Here is a 16,750-nt window from a genome sequence, read left to right on the forward strand (position 1 = left end):
GAAAGCATAAGTGGCTGTGTGGGCTTTAAAATGATGACGCTCAGAGCTCTTTTTCCCCTGGAGAATAATGGGCTGAAATGTGGAGAGGCTGAACAGTGAGGATTGCACACAGAGCAACACGTCTCTCCCGGAGACACACACACAAGCCAGCGGTGTCTCCCAGTCGTCCCTCTGTACACACAGAATGAATATTTTTTTCAACTTGAGGGGGAGCGTTGTGAGGCAAATGGAGGAGAGACCTGTAACAGGTATGTACTAACCAGATCTAATACTGAAAGATTGAGGATTCCTGGAAGTTGCCAAGACTTTGCATGCACTGTTTCTGTATCACTGATGTTTGATAGAGATCATCATGACTAGAATAAATAACTATATGATGTGTTATAATTAAATGCAGTATTTATGGGTTAATGTGTCAATTTAAAGCCTTTTTTGGACAAATGTGTTTGTACTGAAGCTGTTAAAGCTATGATTGTTTTTTACTCATCAGTCTGATTCAAGTAGATGTGAAAGATAAGGGATGTAACCTTACTATTGTATACTTATGAGGACACAAAGAAACATTTCACACCGTTTCAGTGCTCATATAAGAGAAGAAGCAGTTTTATTCATCCACAGTCATGCATCTTTAAACACAGACAAACCTGACAATGTGATGGGCACATGATGACGAAGCAGAATAAGGCAGAAGCATCTCTTATTAGGTTTTCCATTCCACTAAAAGCCTTTTTAAAGGAAGTTTCTTGTCGGCATCAAACGCATCGCTTTCCTAGACATTAGTCCCGACTCATGACGAAGTTGGCCGGCAGGTGGCGAAGCACCCAGGTCAGAAAATGAGCGCCGTCCTCCTCCAGCTCCTCCGTCCTTGGGAGGAGAGGGATGCTGATGATGCTGATGCTGAGAGGAAAGCATGGACACCAGCAGGGAGTAGAGCACGCTTCCATTACATCTTCATTTTTAAGCTCTTAACCAACATGGTGGAGGACAGCAGCGGTGGAAGTCAGAAGAAGAAGAAGCGGTACTTTCATTGATTTTTAGACCTCAGTTTGTGGCGTAGAAACGTTTGCATGGGATCTTGAGATATTACAAAGGAGAAGGCCACAGTTCTTATCCGACAACATGGACTATAAATACACTCCATTCTCCTTCCGCTGGGAAATGTAGTCCGCCAGGTAGGAGCAAACAAAGTTGTTGCTAAGCGACAGTGAGGTCCCTCCGTTTTGGGCTGGCGTATTGATATTAAAATTAACTAACAGGTGAGGGTCAAACTACAGCGTTCTCGACCGGGACTATTTTCTCTCTTAAACTTTAATAACCCAGGACGCGCGCCTCCACCTTGCGCGTTCAGTGGACTTGTTTGTGGACCTCCAGTGGATCCATTTGATTCACCTTCAGGCGCAAGCTCACTCATCTAGTCCTCTGTTTGCCCCCCTGCCTGACCGCTGCAGGCTGCTCCCTCGCCTTCTGTAAGGTCATCTTCTTAATAATGACAGAGCTTCCTCAGGCGCGCGCTAAGGGCAGACCCCCTCTGTCACACTGGCAGCGCTGTATAAGCAGAGTGTGTGGAGGTTATCCAGATCAAGCCTGTGTGTACGATGATGGGACGTCGGTCAGAAACCAGAGCACTGCCAGGTGAACGAAGTTAGCAAGAAGAGCAACTCGCCATGTTCACCCAGGAAGCCTGACTTTACTCTCAGTGACTGTGGTGCACGTGTGTAAGTTCACTTACCTTTTTAAACATCTTTTTCTGCAATTTATCTATGACTGATATCATGAAAGGTGTTGGGAGGGCAGTCTGTGTTACTCTTGGGTGACTTATTCTTGTGAAAGTGCATGAAATCTTTAAGCTTTATTCACAGTAGCTCCTTTCCTATGGTATTTAAATAGACTACAATGTGATGCTATAACTACTGCAATACTAGGACTTTAGAGTTCCTTTATTATATATATGTATTTTTTTGTATATTTTTTTGTTTATTTTTCTGTATTTTTGTGTTTTTCTGTGAAGCACTTTGTAACTTTGTTTAGAAAAGTGCTATAAAAATAAAGATTATTATTATTATTATTATTATTATTATTATTATTATTATTATTATTATTATTATTATATTATTATTATTGTTGTTATTATAACTGCAGGGGTTCCCAAAGTGGGGGTCGGGACCCGTTGTAAGGTCACCAGATGCAAATTGGGGGTCACAAGATCTAAAATGTTGTATATTTCCTTTACTGTAAATATATAGATTTTAAAGAATTTCATTTAGAAATAAAACCTTGCAAAAACATTTTTTTCCCTTTAGTTTTCTGCCTTTCTTTAGATGACTTATAAGGTTAGGGTTAGAGTAAGGGTTAGTTCACAGTTCATTAACAAAAGCAGCAGTAGCAGCAGTTAGTTCATAACAGCACAGGAAACATAGCTACAGTACATGCAGGTGGCTACTTTTCTGCAGACTAGCTAAATAAAGTATGAAGCTACAATTCACAAGTCTTCAGGACCTATATTTTGGAGGCCGAAAAGTCTGGGAACCCCTGACCTACTAGTCCTCCGAGAGTTTAGTATAAACAATCCATTTGTTATGTGTCTTAAGCATAATCTCAGCCCTGCATGGTAGAAAGACATTAAAAAAATTATTTGGTACTCTTATAGCCACTTTCCCAAGAGCCCCAAAGTGTGATTACACTGAAATATGAATCTTATTTATTTACAAAATGAAAATAATTTAATAAGAACAAAATTGTGTTTGCAAGTGTGAGAGAGCATTGCTTTAAAACTCACTAGGGGCTTGTAAAGTGGCATTCTCCTAGCAGAATGTTAGGTTGATTTTCACAGAAGGTGAATGAATAATGAATGCACAATACTGTTTACTTCCACCAATAATTTAAGATGTATAGAACAAGGCATCGGGACATTACTTGGCATCAAGGCATCCTTAAATACCAGCATATTGTGGAAGTAGGTTGAATAATGGGCATAAGTTGCATTCAGAGACAACATAAACCTCTCTTAATGGACTTACAAGTGATGTGGCTTGGAGGTAATCATAGAACAATACATAAAGACATAAAAGCTTGAGCTATGATAGAATGAAAATCAACATAATGTATTTAATAGTTCCTTATTCTTTCTCATGCATGACATTATTCTGAAATGTTCTCCTCTTCAGAGATAGATCCAAGTCTAAACCACAGACTCTCACATAGTCAATGATCGGATTAACATTTGAAGTGTGCAACACATGCATGACATCCATTCAGTACGGCTGATAACTCTGTTATAGTCTCATGAGTGTCACATCTTTCAGGAGCCTTCAATAATATATCATTCTGACCATAGACGTCAGCATTGATTTGGCTTCATCCTCCCTCTGGGCCCTCTTTATTTTTAAGATGCTAATCTCTTCTCTGCTCTTTATGTATTTGTCCTCCCTCCATGTGCTTGCTTTGCTCTGAATCTGTTTTACCCTCTCCCTTAAGTGAAGACAGTCTCTTACCTGGAGCGTCTCTGTCCCCTGTTATTGTGGTCACTTTGGCTGATCCATTAAGCCGACTCTCAAAGGTTGCAGACTGTTGTTTTATCAGAGGACGAGGCTTGATTTACTCACACAGTTCACTTGAAGTAAACATCTCCCTCTTCCCCCAAAAGCAAAGGACACATTGAGGACAATGTGTTCCTTACACTCCTTCACTCTGTGTATTTGACGAGGACAGGAACAGAAAACAACACTCATTCGTCAGCTCCCCTCATCCCTTCCTGTGTCTATACTTCTGAGGGTCTGTGCTTTCACTGTTAATCAGGGAGAGCATGTCTGTGGCTGCTATTAGCCCACTCAAGGCTGCCCACACTGTACATTGATGGCCATATACACAAATGCAGAGCCCTGTATTACCCACTTCTTCTCCTCTCTGCCGAGGCTTCAAAGGAGAATCAAAGGCATCTCAGCGAGGATAAATCGTATGAGAGGACATGCAAAGGCATCTCTAAAATGAGCTGAGCATTGATTCACTCGAGCAGAAACACACACATGAATGAGGACAGAAACAACACACATCAGTTCACTGTACATACATTGTTGTTGTGAAATGTACGTGTCCTCTTTCTGAAATAATGTATTCACACTTAGTTGCTTCGTGGGAAGAAAATGGTCTGACAAGGGGATCCCTCCTCTTCCTCCTCCTCCTCCTCCTCATCCTCATGGCTGCATGATTTAAAAGCTGCACCCTTGGGCACCTTCAGTAAACACACAGGTGGATAATAGCTTACTGACCCACCTGAAATGCTATTTCCACTTTATCAGAACACACACCATAAATATTTTATCACCTGCAATTGGGAATGTGTGAGACGGCGTAGACATTAATATTAAGCTGCACGTTCGCATTAAAGTGTGTTGGTGTAATCCGGCTGTGTTCAAAGAGCAGCACATTTCAGAAGTGTCCTCCTCCCTGAACTGGGAGCAGAGTTAAGCTGCGACACGGGCACTGAATGTCGTCCTGCTAAAGAGGTGAACTTCTAATAAGTATGTTTAATCTCTCCCTCTGTTTTTCTTCCCTCCTCTCTCTGCCTTCTGTCACTCCTTCTCTTGCTCTCATGTTCATCACTCGAATGCCCTCAAGAGTCAGTCATGAGCCCTCCACGCCGATCATCGAGTTCCCATGGCGACAGGTAATTCCCTTGATCACTTAATTCCCCAACATGTGACATTGTGTGTCAGGAGGAATACTTTTACATACACACAGGAATATGAAGCTAATAAGACATGCACTCACATTGTTATGTAAACGTGCATGGCTTTGATTTGAGATGTGTCTCTGCTGTTACATATTCCTTAAACTTCTGTGAGGAATTTTTAACTGGTTATGAAACAGCCTCAGTCTCACACTGATTCCCCTCCCCCCAAAAACTGGAGCATTCGCAAAAAAAACCTTGCTACCCTGCTATTTCCATATTATTCCTAATGCTCCTCTACACTGTGATTCTGATTAGCATGGCTTTGACAAACTGATCCTATTTGCCCTCTTGCTACTACACAAACATGTACTGTGTATATTTTACTAATTAGATACACTGCTGGCTTTTTACAGTCTATTGAGGTCACAGTGAATAAACATTACCACAAATGGCTTATAAAGTTACAGCATTGTTAGCTTTGAAACAGAGCTTTATTTTGCTATTCACCTATCACAACGTTGTATCATAGTTAACGCTCTGAAGCTATCTCAATCAATCAAGGAAAATCAATCATAAAAGCAGCTTTTTTAAAAACCTCTGCAACAAACTAACATGTTGTGTTCACTCTGGCACCCCCTTTGACTGAAGACTGCCAAGTGGCAACCTATGATCCAAGAAAATATGAAGCCCATGCTAAAAACTGCAGTTCATCGAGCGTCCACTTGAGGCTGGCTGCAGAAACACAGGACACAACATACACACCAATTCAAAAAAGACGATATTTGCAGCAGAAATAAACATGTTACAGCCTGGTTCATAAAACGGTTTTGGCAATTCCCCTGTGAGGAACTTTTTCTTTGTGATTATGATGTCTCTCTACTGAACTTGTCCTGTACACGTGTAAGCATTCCTTGAACCCATCAATCATCGTCTGTTATCGTCCAACGACAAGAGGATGATTGACTCTGCGAACAGGTGCCAACCTCTCAGTAATTCAGTTATAGCCAGTGTAGCTTACAGTGACTTCCAGCTGAGATTTCCTTTTCCTACTTCCATTAATTTCATACCCTAGAGGAGTGAGCGCCGTTTATCTGATTACAGAAGTTCTCAGCAGGAGGTAATCTTCACAGAGGCTCATAACAGTATGGGCCTAAAAGACAAATAACTTTCTCGTCATTTGCTTACAATGTAAATTAAGTTCACTTGAGGCTGGCTACAGAAACACCTGAAACCACATACACATCCATTCAAAAAAGACGATCTTTACAGCAGAAATAAACATGTTTACAGCCTGGTACAAAAAACGGTTTAGGTCTGAATAGCTAATTTCTCCATTGGCCCACACTGTACGGGGGCTGACATTTTTGTATAACTCATTATTTTTCGAGATATCCAACTTACGTTTTTTGCCCAAATAAGGGCATGGCTGACTTGATTGGAGGTCACCCTGTAGCTGTAAGCAAAAGGGCTAAAGGCCCGCTTCTTTACCTCACACTAGCTCTACAGACGTGAGATTGAGTTCAGCATTTCCAATATGGCACCCGCCGACGATCAAGTTCAAAACAGGGCTTCCGAAGCAGATAGGTGATGTCACGCATACTACGTCCATTATCACACAGTCTATGTAGCCTGCATGAGCACTATCAAGGTCAGCTGTCACAAAGATATGGCTCTTGCCAAAGCGTACATTTGTTGTCGGAGCCAAATAATTTTATACAGATCTTCTTGTTAATACTACCTTTCTTTTTCAAGACAAAATAGTGATGTCACGTAATTCAATATGCTCCAGTTGTAGCCATTTTGCTCTTTTACCTAGCAAAGATTTGGCTGTAGAGTTTCTCCGTCTAAAGCAATACCTCAACAGAAAAAAAAACAACCTTTTTTCTAATCTTGCTCAAGTATCAGCCATGAGTACAAAACATTACGTAAAAAGAAAATGATCTTAGGAAAAACAACAGTTATAAAAACTGATCATTTGTAGGTATCTTATGTTGTCTTTTTTTCTTTTTTTTTTTGCATTTTCATCATTATAATGACATGACTATATGAATTGCACTGAGAATTTATTGGACAATGTACAGCTGCAAAATCAGTCAAAAATGAATAAAAAGTGAAATGAAGGAAAAACAACTCCTGCAGCTTGCTAGCTTACTTCTCACTAGCAAACGTTACCAGTGGAGATCTAAACAAACACACTAACGGGTGAGCTGAATATTGACTCAACTTTTCATAGTCAATCAAACCTAAACACAGGCACTATGATTCAGTATGAAGAAATAAACAGTCTTGTTACTGATAAACTTATTTGATTATGTATATCATGAACAGGCATCAGTATAAAGGTGACTTTTTTATAATCAGCTAAAATTCCTTACAGTGCCTTTAATACAGTCACTTTTATGACACAACCAACAGTGTTACTTACTGGCCAGACAGGGGAAGTGAAGCGTCCTAAAAGTTTATAAAGTTTCATGTTATGAAAGTGATTAACATGTTAAACTGTTAATCTTGCGTAACCACAAATAGAAACATTACAGTGTGGGTATTCTTCTTCCAGCAGCTGTGTTTTCAAACAGAAAAATAGCATCAAAATGAGGTCGCATTCCCCAGTCTCCTACTCTGAGAACATATATAACACCAGGCGTACTTCTGTGTCCACAGGGGCTGCCGGTTAACACAAAATAAAAGTTCCTCACAGCTGAGTGTCAGCTTTGATGGAAAAAAGGTCATTTTCTCTCTTGAATAATGCACTTCAATGCACATACATTTATAGGTCATTTAATAATACATGATATGCACAAATGAGAACAGTAACATCAGGTCATCTGGTTTTGGCTTTATGCATGACTTACTTTGAGGCAGAGAATCAGGTCCATGCTTTGCACCTCTTAAAGCAGTCATACCTCATGTTTGGAGCTGTTTGTTCAGCTGCGTCTGACAGAACTGCTTCAGAATTTCAGAATGTGTTTGTAAAGCAAAACGACCCACATTTCAGCCCCAGATAAATAAATTGTCATCTGGGGATTACTGTAGAACATGGATTCCCTCTGAGCATTGATTGTTTTCATTGCAAGCAGTCTGTTCTTTATGTAACCCTGTAACTCACCACTGATTTCCCATGAACGTTTCCCCAGAAATGGATTTCAGATTCATTGTAAATGCTAACAGTCTGAGGCACCTTATCACCGTATCTGTTTATTCTGGCATTAAGCTGAAATGTCAGAGTTGTAATAGCAGAACAGAACAAAATCTGGCATGTTGATGAGCAGATGTTTCTCTCCTCCTAACCCTGCAGGACCTCCACCGAGACCCTGCAGAGAAACAACAGCAGCAACTCTGGCGTTATTCTGGACATCTCGTCCCTCAAGATGGCAGAGGTGGACACAGAGGTGCCTCCTCTTCCTCCTCGCTATCGCTTCAGGGACCTGCTGCTGGGGGACCAGACATTTCAGAATGATGACAGGTAGCATGAAAAACACTCTTAGTTTATGTACAACAGTATGTGAGAGGCTGCCTGGGGATTTTCTCAGAGGGGGCCTTTGTGTTTGTGTGTGTGTGTGTGTGTGTGTGTGTGTTCATACATCCACTTCATGTTTGAATCTCAACGGACACTTGAAACACTGTGTGCAAAAGCGTATGATATTCCACACTTTCCAGGGTTTGCTTTGTGCTGAGTATTGTAGAATATATTGCACTTTCCCTGAAGCTATTTCACACTTCTGCTTTAGTTGCTGTTTTTCCTACATTTCCCAGAATGACCTCTCACGACAACCCCCCAGAGATGCGGCGGGACTTGTATTCAGCTGTTGGTTTTATGTGTAGGTGTACACAGCAGTGGAAATAGAAACAGTGCAGTGAGAGAGGTGGTGTAGTGAAAAATAACAGTCTTACCTATTGCTCAGACTGTGGCTCCACTGCATTTGTACTACGGGTTATTTGGACTACAATCAACTCCCAGCATCTCTAATAATGAACCTGATCTGTTTAATTATCATATTAATGCAGATAAGAAAGGTGTACAAATCCATTCCATTAAAGCAAAGACAGAAAATAGGCTTAGAAACGTACGCTCTGATTGCTTTAATAAAAGAGTGTACTGGATTTCTGTTTTAATCAATTTACCGTTATGCTGGAATGCATTTTCATCTCCCTCTGAACGAAGCATGAAGTGGCCCCTCCCATGGCCCATAACTGGTGCCACATCTACCGCTTGAGTGTATGGCAGTCTCCTAAGAGTTCAATTATTGCTGCGGTTGGAGAGGCAGACCAACAGATGCTGTTTGCTGCCCAAGAGGGGGGAAGAATTAGCAGAGCATCAACCCCGGCTGAGTACTGTGGCACTCTCCATGGTGCTGAAATGAAGCCATCTAACTGCAGGATCAGGAGTTGCTTCAGTTTTGGCTTGCAGAGAGAAAATTGAGTGCATTTCTTCTGAGTGTCCCTGTTGCTTTGGGGTTGACTTTAAGCTTCACGTGTGACTCATTAGTTTTATAACACTGTCACATCTGCCTCCATGTGTTTGTCAGAGGATCTTCTTAAGATTGTGATGTTAACCCCTGTGGTCTATTAATTAACAGCAGTCGCCTGTGTCCAGAGGCCGTTTGACATTTTAGAAGCAGCTGAGTTATAATAGAGACTGTTGCCTTAAGGACCACAGTTAGAAAGCTTCTTTTTAAAGAGTCTGGGGAAAAAAGGGAAAGGCAGTTCAACTTTGCTTTTATGTTTCTGCGAGTACTTAAGTTGAAGGCGTGTTTCCATATTCATATACAATCAGTGGTATGTATCACCATATTTCCACATTGTGATGGCAAGAGGATTTGTGGTGAAGAAAGAATGCACATGAATGATACAGTTCCTTTGTCTTGCTCATTGAGTATGCTCGTATTCCTGCTCTTCCAGCACCGGTGTTCTGAATTCACTGCCTGATTAATGCCACAGAACCAAGAACCAACAATGTCATGGCAAATCTCCTTCCCTAAACCTGGCTTTGTGTCTCCCTCAGAGAGTCAGGGTTACATAACCCACCAAACATTTCATCTAATTGTTTGTGTTGTTAATTTGCAGAGCGGTTCCTGCCTCTAACAGCCAATTGTATCCATGTTTGAATCGGGCAGACATGTGAGTGTATGTTATCTCTCCTCTCCAGGCTTTAGCTTGCTGGCTGCAGCGGCTATATTTCAGAACCAAGTCAATAACACCCATTGGCTTTTGTCTTCTGAAATTACCTCATCGATCTGTATCTAGAAAGAAACATCTGTGATTGTAATCTGTGCATTCTGAATGAAAGAAAACACGGTACTCAGTTTGGCCACCCTATTCTTCCTAGCTGTGTTTCCGTCTCTGTTGACTTGCCCTCTGTCTCTTGGACTCCCTGCAGAAAATTGCTGTCAGTTTGTTTTATATCGTGCGCAACCTTTTGTCTGACACGTAACATTAAGAGCAGCGGTTGACCACCTCCCCCCTACACACACAGCTCTGTGTGCTGTCCCTTGGGAAGCAGTGATTAGCCTGCATTCAGCTATAGATGCTTATGGCGTTGTTTTCTTTAGCTGCATGCCACTTTTATCAAGACATGAAAGACAACAAACAGTTTGAGCCAAAATAAACATGGCAACACTTGGGTACCAGATACACAAGAGATTAATTACATGGCAGCAGAGTCCACATACTGATGTAACAGGATGGTACATGTCATTTTTTTTTTTTCATTTAACCTTTATTTTACAAGGAATAGTCCCATTGAGATACAAAGTCTCTTTTACAAGGGAGTCCTGGCCAAGACAGCAGCATACATGTTTCACACTGAGAACAAGACAAAACATACATTAACAAGAAGGGTTGCAATGGGGTGGAAATTTCCGGAAGTTTCCAGTAAATTTCTGGAAAGTTTCGGGTAAATTTCCATGCGAAGTTAAGCTGGGGAATTTTGGAAATATTCCAAATAGGAAACTTTCCATGGAAATTAACTGGGAATTTATGGGAATTAACTGGAATTGAGGGTAATTTAATGGTATCATTTCCAAGCATAAATATTTGTTTTGTTATAAGCAGACATCCATCCAAAATTAATACAATTAAAACTGCTTTATTTGTAAGTAGAACTTTATCAAGTGTTACATATTTTATTGAACAATAAATTCTTTAATTGAAGAACAAAAACAAGAATGTTGAGTTAAATATTACTCATCCCTCCAACCCACAGGCTCAAATGTGTGGCTTCAATAGTCTGGACTCAAAAATGTGGTCCAGGATTCTATAAATCTTCTGTGCATGTGATGGAGGAATGCACAGTGCATGTAATGTAGGGGGCGTGGTCTCAATAGCCCTGCAGTAAGCAGTGTGCTATGTGCATGTGATTGAGGATTAGCATAAATATTCAACTGTACTTGCATGGAATCTGGTTGTTTTAGTCAGGATTATGCTAAAATATATTTTTCCCAACTATAATTTATTCCAACTTTGAAAATTCCCAGAATTTTGCAAGCCTAGTACCAAGTAACTATTACATCAATTTATAAATTAGCTGTGTTAAGCTCTAAAACATGTGCCCAAGGTGATCAGATGATCCTTTATCCTAGTTTTAAAATCCTCCAATGGAATTAAGCAATCCAGTTTTAGGTGACCTTGAAGCTCAGACCAGGATGGAGCAAAGACATTAAAAGCTCTTTTACCAAAGACAGAGCAAGTCTGAGGAATGAAAAAAAGAATTTGTCCATGGGACCGAAGATTACAGCCACTGACAACTTTAGGAGTCAATAAAGAGCATAAATAAGACAGCAGCTCCCGTACGGCGTTATAAAGAAGGTCATACCAATGCTCCATTCTTCTATTGTGTAAGGAGGACAAGCCTACCTTTTCATACAAGATACAGTGATGTGTGCAGAATCCTTACCCGGAAACAAACCGCAATGCAGCATGGTACACCGAGTCCAACATTTTCAGAGAGGCTGAGGAAGCATGCATATAAAGAACATCACCATAGTCAGTTACAGATGCAAAGGTTGCTAGAAAGAGCTTTTTACAAGTAGCAAAATAAAAACAGCGTCTGTTTCTGTAAAAGAAACCCAACTTCACCCCCAGTTTTTTGGTTAAACTCTCAATATGAAGATTAAAAGAGAGATTTTCATCTAAGAGAAAACCCAAGTATTTAAATGTTGGGACATAGTTCCTCATTTGTGGAAGGGAAAATCTGAGAGTCATCTTTCACCGTCCTCTTGGACTTTGAGAAAAACATCACCTTAGTCTTGTCTGCGTTTAAAACCAGCCTCAGTTTGCTAGGATCCATTTGTACTGTGTTAAATGCAGCTTGTAGGTTGTTAATTGCACTTAATAGGGACAATGCTGAAGTGTACAAAATAGTGTCATCTGCATAAATATAAAACTTTGCATCTATCACATTTTTACATAAGTTATTGATATAGATGACAAATAAGATAGGACATTCAAGATCACTTTACAGAAAGATTAAAACACAATAAATAAAACCCTGCGATAAAATAAATAAAAAAACAACAAGCAGAGTAACACCAAGTTAAAACGAAGCAAAGAAATTAGACAGCGAATGCAGTTTGAAGCAGATGGGTTTTGAGTTTTGATTTGAAAAGGGGTAGTGAGTCAGAGTTTCGGGTGTCTGGGAGTGAATTCCAGAGTTTTATATATAGTATATTTGTTATATTATAGAGTATATTCATAAAGGTTGAAGCTAAGCCATCAACCCTGACATATTGCTTCCTACTGCTCAGGTAGCTCTCAAACCACTGAGCAGTTTTCAGCGTGAATCCAATGTTAGTTAACCTCTGTAAAAGAATCAAGTGATCCACTGTGTGGATGCTACAATATGCTAATCAGGCTACTTGACTGCATGTGTAGTCTTATATTTGTGCAGAAATGGACTTCTGTGTGCATGTGTCATCCACTGTGAAGTGTGAATTGTTCTGCTGATCACTATTAAATTTCAAAGGTTTGTTGCCAGTCTACCACTGAGTGTGTACATGTGTGTGTCTTACATGCTGTGTTTTAACATAGATCTATAAAACTCACAGATCTGTAAGTGAAAAAAACAAACACTACAGCCTTTGTTTTTTCAAAACAAATAACAGCTGTTAACTGCTGCTTCACACACACACACACACCTCTGCACAATGAGTGCGAGATAAATAAATGAAGAGGCAGAAGAGGAGAACAGTTATTGATAGCATCTTTATGGCGCTGCTCTGTAATTACGAGTTCATGAGCTCTGGAGTGGAAACAGAAGCCGACCATGTCACTGGGCTTTGGGGACGCTCCATTTCTTGGTAGATGTTCCTCTGCGTGCTCATGATTTGTGATGTCGATCATTTCCTGTGCGGATGCCCCGTCGAGTGGAAAGCTTCTCTACAAATTAACCCCCTTAGGGAAAGTGAGACCCCTCACCCTCCACCCTCCACCCCCCACCCTGCCCCTGTGGCCTTTTGCGTCTGTTTCCGAGCATCTGTCATAGTGGTCTAAATGGCAGTGGCTTGAAGGACTCTGGCAGTTACTCAGATAATAACACTGTTAGAAGAGATCCTGTATGGCAACAACCAGAGCAGTCAGGCGATGGAACGGATGTAAACAGAAGAGATCCAAACCAGATATAAGTGAGAGTAGAATAGCTGCAAACAGCTTTGATTTGTATGCTGCATGGTTTGGCAAAATTGTGCTAGTGCGATTTGTGATAATTTAGTCTTATGAGTCTACTTGTTTGGATATTAAGGAGCATACAATTTATTTAGTAGTTTTGAAATGCCTTTCTCAATTCAACACATACAAAAATAAAAATGCATTTCAAATATTTAGAATACAAATATTGAATCCAAAGTATTCCAATAAATCAGATGTCGACCATACAAACATGCTGTGCAGGCAGCTACACACACACACACACACACACACACACACACACACACACACACACACACACAAAAAAAATGCCAGAGCAGCTGATAGGAGTAGCCAAACAGACTCTAAACAATCAGGAGAGAGGTTGTAATGTTTACAGACAAAAAGATTAAAACCGCAGCCTTTGGTGGAGTTATGTAATTGCTGCATCGTGATTGTGATTGCGATTAGATCAATCATGCAGCACCAATCAATTATAAACAGTATGGGAGCATTTCAATTTTAGTTTCATAGTTTTTTAGGATGTTAAGTCCACTAAACAAACTTTGTCACACTCACTCGTCAGCATCAGAATTACTAGTTGATTAAACAAACATGTCACATGTATCAACAGTCACGTGTTGTGTCTAAGCTGTAGTGCAGCCACTAGCCGGGGCTGTAGCTCCAGGCACTCCCTTAAAGCTAGAATGCTGCGTGGTTTCACAGTACTCGGATAATATAAAATGGATTGAAAGTTGTGTGTAGGCTGTGTCTGGTTAAACTGACATATAACAACTTCACTGATGCATAACTATAGCACAGGCATGTGGACATAAACCTGCAAGGAGGGCTGAAGGCTGGTGGTGCTAGCTTGTCTCACGTTAGCCACAGTTAGCAAGCCAATTTGGTAAATAGTAAATGGACTTGTGCTAAAATAGCCATTTCTAGTCTTTTACACTGCTTGTCACATTCACCCATTCACACCACATTCACACACTGATGGTAGAGGCTGCTGTAGTAAAGGACCACTAGTATTCTAATCTCTTGATAAACCTGGTAATTCAATTTTCCGTCGATGATAGCAATCTGTCCAGGCCCTCAGGCAGCAAAGCAGCCCCAAACCATGATACCCCCTCCACCATACTTCACAGTTGGGATGGGGTTTTGATGTTGGTGTGCTGTGCCTTTATTTCTCCACACAAAGTGTTGTGTGTTCCTTCCAAACAACTCAACTTTGGTATCAACTGTCCGCAGAATACTTTGCCAGTAGTGCTGTGGAACATCCAGGTGCTCTTTTGCTAAATTCAAACGGGCAGCAATAATTTTTTGGACAGCAGTGGCTTCCTCCATGGTGTCCTCCCATGAACTCCTTTTTTGTTAAGTGTTTTACATAGGCTATCGTAGATTCATCAACAGAGATGTTAGCATGTGCCAGAGATTTGTGTAAGTCTTTATCTAACACTCTAGGATTGTTCTTCACCTCATTTAGCATTCTGCGCTGTACTCTTGTAGTCATCTTTAGAGGAAGGATACTCCGAGGGAGAGTAGTAACAGTGCTGAACTGTCTCCATTTATAGATAATTTGTCTTACTGTGGATGATAAACTTCCAGGCTTTTGGAAATACTTTTGTAACCCTTTCCAGCGTTATGCAAGTCAACAATTCTTAATTGTAGGTCTCCTGAGAACTCTTTTGTGCAAGGCATATAAGGCAATGCTTCTTGAAAATAGCAAACTCAAAACTGGTATGTGATTTTTATAGCGCAGGGCAGCTTTAACCAACAACACCAATCTCTTCTTATTGATTGGACACCGGGTAGGCAGACTTCAGACTCAAATTAGCTCTTACAGAAGTCCCTGGCCTAGGGGTTCACATACTTTATCCACCCTGCACTGTGAATGTGTACATGGTGTGGTCAATAAAAACATGAAACTTTTTTTTTTTGTGTTATAAGTTTAAGAAGACTGTGTGTATCTATTGTTGGGACTTAGATTACATCAGAGCACATTTTATGACCAATTTTTGCAGAAATCCAGGTAATTCCAAAGGGTTCACGTACTTTTTCTTGCAACTGTATCTGCAGAATGAAAGCAATGTACCTGCGCCACCTTGAGGTCCATGCGTGTCATTTCTATGTCCCTATTGAGAGTAGGGTTTGCAGGCAACATGCTAACTTTGGTGTGATCTATTTTTTATTTTTTTTTAGTACTTTTAGCAGAGAGAGTGAAAACGGAGCAAACTAGAGCAATGAAAACATCTACAGGGTTCAAGTAGACCCTAATAAACAATACAGTCACACGCTCCATTACCAGAGTCCAGTGCATGGAAAAATGCATATGTGCCCAAGTGAGTTGTTTGCACGAGGTCATACCTGAGCCAGAGAGAGAGGGGCTTTCACATCATTTACACTGACACCTTTTCATTTTTCATTTCCACAAGAGGAGTGGGCGCGATATGGATACATTGCTCCATCATGGTTTATGTATTTTTATAATGCAGTGCAGTCAAAATCAGTGGATTTGAGGGCATGTGGAGTGAAAAACAACCACACAGGGATGCAGAGAATGCTCTGTGACATGAAAAGATGTTTAACTTTAGAGTAAAAGATACAGAAGGAGAAAGAGGAAATAATCGTACAAGAGAGGAAGACAGATGACAGAAAGCATTCACATAATAAATGTTGCAGAATCCATTTCTTCTTTTGTACTGTACTGTGCCAAGGTCAGGTCGTCGTCTTGCCTGAAGAAGTAGAAAAATCTGATTTCTTCTGGTGTGTATTGTCAAAATAATCCTCACTCTTCTTTCAGACTGTGTTTCATATATTAAGATAAAACTGTGGGTTTGTTTACAACTTGCGTGCTCATAGGAGTCACTTAAACCTACTTGTCTTTAGTGATTATCTTTTGTCCCCACCTCTCAGAGAAATTAAGACCAAGAGCCAAGGTTGCAGAGCTGGTATTTTTGCTGCATGGTTTTTATTTTCTTCACAATGATGTGAAACAAACCCCAAGAGCTAATGCAAGTTCCTCCTTGTGTCTCACTCCAACAGCACTGAGGCAATAAGCCCTGCTGTGCAGCTACAATGTGTGTGTCCTTGAGTTCCCGTTCATCTCTTTGTGGATGTGGGCGTACAGTATGCGGGGAGAGGGGAGGGAGAAAGGGGGGTCTCCCTCTCCCGCTCTCTCTCTCTCGCTCCTGAGCTGTCATTATCCACAGGGTTGGGTGTCAGAGGGCTGTTATGACTGCTTGGCTGTGTGGGAGCTGAAGAGGAGCAATCACGCTGAAGTCATTGGTCTAACAAGCAATTGGTCTGTGTTTATGAGTGTGTGAGTATTGTCTGTGCAGGTGTCCGTGTGTCCGTGTGTCCGTGTGTCTGTGTGTGTGTGTGTGTGTGTGTGTGTGTGTGTGTGTGTGTGTGTGTGTGTGTGTGTGTGTGTGTGTGTGTGTGTGTGTGTGTGTGTGT

General features: G+C 40.8%; 1 protein-coding gene across 1 annotated transcript in view; it reads left to right on the forward strand.

Annotated features, from left to right (window-relative positions):
* The first annotated feature begins 608 nt into the window (after window positions 1-608).
* The window catches only part of si:dkey-21e5.1 (potassium channel subfamily T member 1), a 108,093-nt gene continuing 91,951 nt past the window's right edge, over window positions 609-16,750 (forward strand). The window contains exons 1-3 of the mRNA XM_034691929.1: window positions 609-1,715; window positions 4,615-4,663; window positions 7,965-8,132. Of these exons, the coding sequence (XP_034547820.1) occupies window positions 4,623-4,663; window positions 7,965-8,132 (209 nt within the window). The 5' untranslated portion in view covers window positions 609-1,715; window positions 4,615-4,622. The remainder of the gene's footprint in view (window positions 1,716-4,614; window positions 4,664-7,964; window positions 8,133-16,750) is intronic.

The sequence above is a fragment of the Notolabrus celidotus genome, chromosome 9 (genome assembly GCF_009762535.1).
Source record: "Notolabrus celidotus isolate fNotCel1 chromosome 9, fNotCel1.pri, whole genome shotgun sequence".
Lineage (NCBI taxonomy): Eukaryota > Metazoa > Chordata > Actinopteri > Labriformes > Labridae > Notolabrus > Notolabrus celidotus.